Source organism: Engraulis encrasicolus, chromosome 9 (genome assembly GCF_034702125.1).
Source record: "Engraulis encrasicolus isolate BLACKSEA-1 chromosome 9, IST_EnEncr_1.0, whole genome shotgun sequence".
Taxonomy (NCBI): Eukaryota; Metazoa; Chordata; class Actinopteri; order Clupeiformes; family Engraulidae; genus Engraulis; species Engraulis encrasicolus.
The window spans coordinates 50,749,680-50,755,977 of NC_085865.1; the positions used below are offsets into that span (position 1 = coordinate 50,749,680).

The 6,298-nt window shown below is 42.7% G+C and overlaps 1 protein-coding gene across 1 annotated transcript in view; it reads right to left on the minus strand.

Moving 5' to 3' along the window:
* Positions 1 to 508: 508 nt before the first annotated feature.
* Positions 509 to 6,298, minus strand: part of dixdc1a (DIX domain containing 1a) — a 41,490-nt gene continuing 35,700 nt past the window's right edge. Inside the window, exon 15 of the mRNA XM_063207339.1 lies at positions 509 to 1,803. Coding sequence (XP_063063409.1) covers positions 1,714 to 1,803 — 90 coding nt within the window. The 3' untranslated portion in view covers positions 509 to 1,713. The remainder of the gene's footprint in view (positions 1,804 to 6,298) is intronic.

Here is a 6,298-nt window from a genome sequence, read left to right on the forward strand (position 1 = left end):
AAAGTTTGTGTATTTACAGGTCAACGTAAACATCAACTGAACTGAATATATCTATACATCCGCCTCTCTGAAGCAAACACATCATGAGATACATATATCATGTGACTGTACCTTTAAGACCAAGCATTACTCTTGCTCTCGATCTCCCTCTCTCAGTCTCATTCACTACAGGCATGCATATTTGTGTACAGACACTACTTGATTAAAACACAAATATACACACACTCACACAGACACACACATGCACATCTCTCAAGCATTCTGTATCAAGTACATACTTATCAAGTATTTTTTTTACTGCAACAAATTACGTAAATCTCTGCCCTGGGTCCTTCTGTTTTGTGTGTCTTTCACACACAAACACATACTCGTGCGCACACACACACACACACACACACACACACACACACACACACACACACACACACACACACACACACACACACACACACACACACACACACACACACACACACACACACACACACACACACACAAACAATCCCCTCCTCATCTCCCTGGTGAATAAACAATGATGTGCAGGTGTTGCGTGAGGTGTGGGGTGCACACTGGTGCAGGAATCACGAGTAGTATTTACATACATCGACACTGTACAGTTCAAATACTCCACAAACACCACATATCCTCTGGCATTACAAAGTCCATGGCCACGATGAGTATTTGTTATGAATTAACACATCCCAATGCACAATGTCCCAATGTTCAAATACTCCACACATTTCCAACCCTGAAGGTATTCACACATGACCAGCATATAGCTGGTACTGGCACACTTCCCAGTCACAGAGAGAGTAAAGGTCCGCACACTGCAAGTCCGATTGGAGGTTTATTCAAGAGATATACAATGTTTCAACCCATCTCCCATGAGGCAGACATGCCTGATGAAGACCCTGATGACTCGAAACATTGTATCCAGGGCCCTTACTTATCATTTTTCACCACCGGCCAAAATGGCTAGTAGATGAAATCTTACTAGCCAAACACACAGTCGCTAAATGGTTCAACGTGGCGAGCAAGTTTGTCTTTTCTTTTTTTTCTTCACAGTTACTCCGTCTTTCCTCCATTGCTGGTCCATCCTGAGGCTCAGCGTTCATTGTTCCTGTGTGTTCGTAGTGCAGGGCTCTTCCTATGACCAATGGGCAGGCTGTACACACAAGCACGCACCTGGATAAGGTGCTCAAGGCTGAACAAACACCTGGTTTAGGTGCCTATATACACACCTGGCTATGTGAGTCCACAGAGTTCTTCCTATGAGGAGAGGGGTGGCTGTATACACAAGCACACAGTCACACACACCTGGATGAGTTGCTCAGGTGAAGAGGGGTGAAGGCTGGACAAACACCTTGTTCAGGTGCATACACTGTATACACACCTGGTTCATGTGTACACATACAGTGCAGCCAGCGCAGGTGCACACATACATACACACACCTGGTTCATGTATGCCTCAATTAAGTGGGAGTGAGATTTAGCGGGATGAGTGTACCGTAATGGAGGCCAACTAGCAGAGTGTGGTATGGAACGTTAGTAAACCTCCCTCCCGAAGCCTCATACAGTATCAGAATGGTCCTTAAGCTCAGCGGTATCGTGCTGTGCCTCCCATGCACGAACTGATGCGTTGACTAGGAGGTGGCGGGTTCGAGCCCCGAGTGGCGGACTGCGCAGGAACACCTCAAGTTACATTTAGGTGTGTCAGTTAATTCTGGTGCTGCCGTGGTCCTCCTCGATCCAGGCCACGATCTTGCCCTCCCAGCCTGGCACAACGGCATCGTCCTGGAACACCTGCAACACACAGTGAAGTGAAGTGAAGTGAAGTGAAGTGAAAGCCCAACTGGGAAAGTCCAACTCCCATTGTCATTGTGACACAGTACTCCACAGCACACAAGTGCACACTGCACACTGCACACAACAAAATTGCATGTATGCCTCACCCGGCCGTGCAAGGGGGTAGACCTCAATGGCGCCCCAAGGGAGCAATGCGGCGGGACGGTACCATGCTCAGGGTACCTCAGTCTTGGAGGAAGATGGGGGAAAGCACTGGTTAATTACTCCCCCCACCAACCTGGTGGGTCGGGAGTGGAACCGGCAACCTTTTAGACGGGGAGGAACGGTAGCTTACCATGCACCCCCCCCACAACAAAACGCCATATGACTTTTTTTAATCTTCAAGATGTCCTGAATAAGAATTTGAGTGGTAACAGTAATATAACTCACTCCCACTATACTTTTTCACATCATATTGTATATGACCCCAGAATGCTCAATGCATTCTAGTAGTACACTGCCAAGACCTCTAGAGCCATGATGCAATTGGTTATCATAGCTTATGATATACCATATGAAAGCTTGGAGTCTGTAGTATACATATATTATATGGTATTTGGTGTACCTTTTGCATAGCAACGGTTGCTAGGCAAAGCATCTTCCTTAGCAACCACCATCAGTGATACAGTTCCTCTGCGATTACATTGTGCAATGATGTCTGGATCTAGACCATTTTTCCAAGGTTCAACATGACTTGTTTGAACCTCCAAGATGTCCCTAATAAGAATTTGAGTGGTAACAGTAATATAACTCATTCTTACTATACTCTTGTACATCGTATTGTACATGACCCCAGTACGCTCTATACGTTTTAGTTCTATGTAGTGGTAAACTGCCAAGGCCTCTACAGCCATTTTACAGTTGGTTATCATAGCTTGTTATATACCATATGAAAGCTTGGAGTGTGTAGTTTATGAATATTACCATATTTGTTATTATAGTGTATCTATGACATTTGGGAAGATATACTTGGTTTAGTGATATGATGTCTGACAGCTCTGATTTTTCGATTCTTTAAATGGCTCCATTCTACAATGTTAGCCAATTATGATGTATTAGAATATTATAGGTTTTTAATTATTTAAAGGGTTTTCAGAATTAATTAGCGCATCATAATCAGTAATGGGATTTATCCGCCCTCCAAAACTGCTTTGAAATAACTGACTGGGATATTTTTAAACAAGTTGCCCACCCAACAACAACCAATAAACATTGAGGAGTATAAAGATACAGTCATATCCTTCATCACCAAATGCATAGACGACGTCACAGACACAAAAACAATAATCACTCGAGCCAACCAGAAGCCATGGCTGACAGGGGACGTCCACAGGCTGCTGAGGGCAAGAGACAAAGCCTTCAGAGCTGGGGATGAACCAGGCCTGAAAACAGCTAGGGCCAACTTGTCACAAGGCATTAGAAAGGTAAAACAAGAATACACACAAGCAAAAATGCACAGAGCCTATGGAAGGACATCCAAGCTATCACTAACTACAAGCCATCACCTCGGAGCTGCAAAAAACAACACATCCCTGCTGAACGATCTCAACAGCTTTTTCACACGCTTCGAGGAACAACCCGCACAAAACAACAGGCCCACACGACATCCCTGGACTGGTGCTGAAAGACTGTGCTGAGGAACTAAAGCATGTATCCACTGACATCTTCAACACCTCACTACAACAAGGCATTGTCCCCTCCTGCTTCAAAGCCGCCACCATCATATCGGTACCAAAGAAGTCATCTGCATCCTGCTTCAACGATTACCGTCCTGTAGCACTGACACCCATCATCATGAAGTGCTTCGAACAGCTGGTCATGGCACACATCATATCCATCCTCAGCCTCCTACTGAATGTCAACAAGACAAAGGAGATTGTTGTCAACTTCCAGAAAGGTCACCACCAACTCCTGCCACTGACCATCGATGGTGCTGCTATGGAGAGGGTGAGCAGCACAAAATTCCTTGGAGTGCACATCAGCAAGGACCTCTCCTGGACCACCAACACTGCATCACTGGCCAAGAAAGCCCAGTAACGCCTCTACTTCCTGCGCCCCACCAGCCATCATGACCACCTTCTACAGAGGAACCATTGAGAGCATCATCACCAGCCGTATCACTGTGTCACTGTAAAGTCCACTGTGATGGTAGCAGTGAGAGTGAAATTGAAAGTGATTGGTCAAGCACAGACAGTGGTAGTAGCAGTAAATGAACTTTCGGCCTTGGACTAAACCTTTCCCCAAATGTTCAATAAACTTTATTTATGATTCAACTGGTTTCCTTCTATTGAGGTCTTATGGTCTTGTGCACCAACTTGCACGGACTGTAACGGTGACACAGACAGTACAGATTGCAACATTGTCAATATTTCCAGTAGTTAGTGCTTACAAACATCACATTTAGGGTTTGGACGTTTCCAAATTGTTAATATATTTCCTTTTAAGGTCTTTATATATGTAAGAATTAGTCATTTAAAGAATCGAGGAAAAAAACAGAGCCCTCAGACATCATACCACTAAACCAAGTATATTTTCCCAAATGTTATAGGTACACCAAGAATATGACAATATTCATAAACTACACATTCCAAGGTTTCATATTGTATATAACAAACTATGATAACGAACTGCAAAATGGCTGTAGTGGCCTTGGCAGTTTACTACGACATAGAACTAAAACGTATAGAGCATACTGGGGTCATGTACAATATGATGTACAAGAGTATAGTAGGAATGAGTTATATTACTGTTACCACTCAAATTCTTATTAGGGACATCTTGGAGGTTCAAACAAGTCATGTTGAATAGTCTAGATCCAGACATCATAGCACAATGTAATCGCAGAGGAACTGTATCACTGATGGTGGTTGCTAAGGAAGATGCTTTGCCTAGCAACCGTTGCTATGCAAAAGGTACACCAAATACCATATAATATATGTATACTACAGACTCCAAGCTTTCATATGGTATATCATAAGCTATGATAACCAATTGCATCATGGCTCTAGAGGTCTTGGCAGTGTACTACTAGAATACATTGAGCATTCTGGGGTCATATACAATATGATGTGAAAAAGTATAGTGGGAGTGAGTTATATTACTGTTACCACTCAAATTCTTATTCAGGACATCTTGAAGATTAAAAAAAGTCATATGGCGTTTTGTTGTGGGGGGGGTGCATGGTAAGCTACCGTTCCTCCCCGACTATTTGGGATACAAGTCTGACGCTCTAACCGCTTACCCATGACTGCCCACAGGGACCCCAAGTGGATTTCCAATTCACTGGAATGTGCTCATGTGCTAGATAAGAGTGTACAGGTGTTTGGGTGTGGTGTAGGGGGCAACGGGGTCAGTTGTCCCAGGCCTAGGAAGAGGCGCGGGGGCAGAATTGGGTCTTCATTACATTGCATGTATCCAATGTACTGGAATGTGGTAATATACTGTGTAAGTGTGTTTGGGTGTGGTGTGTGTGTGAGTGACCTGGCCACACACTGTATCAGACACGAAACTCCCATACGAAGACAGAAGGATGTTGGAAATGGGATACGGCAGAATTGTCTTTTTCTTGACTATTTTGTTGTTAAAGATAAAACGTATAAGTGGGTGGTTGACATGACGCCCTGTTTTTACATACATTAGTTAAAAACCTACAAAATTGATATTTTTCCTCAATTTTCCTCAAATATTTTTCCTGTGGTACATCATGTTTCATATTAGTCTTAGATGAGAAGAAACATTTTTGTTCAGATTTATGGAAAGGTTTATATGTCAAATGTCCTGTGGTGTGACTGTAACATGGAAAAACCTGGAATATATACAGCTATAAAATAAACCAACAACATTTTGAATCATTTATAAAGCATTTGGCATGATTGCATAAATATTCACCTTGTATTAAAAAAATATGAATGTGAAAAAAAAATCAATACAGTAATATTAACTACAAGTTCAATTTCGTAACACAAATTGCGTCCTGTGGGGTGACATGTAAGTCAGGATTGTGGACGGGCAGCTGCAAGGCCAACTACAAGGGTCTTAAAGACAGGCTCCTAACCAGTTATACATCAGTTATTGGAGAGTGGTGTAGAAGTTTAAGAGTGATTCTACGATTCGACTGCCCTTTTAAGTCCATGGATTTTATTTGCCAATTCCACTATTAACTGCATCCAATGATGTTTTGGACATTAGCACACATTTATCTGTCATATAATACAGAAAGTGTAGACATGGCATTATTTCCCTCAGCAAGAATGAATATTTAATACTGGTTTTGGGCGTTTTCATGCCGTCCTGTTTTCCAAATGTCAGATTCAGTCTTCATATTAGCATGCAAAGAAACTTGTTTTGCCCAAGACGATTGCAAATGTTGATTCACAGTAATCATCACAATATGACAAAACTGTCAGAAAGACCACTGCCCTTTCCATTACACATGATATTTGCCATTTTGTGT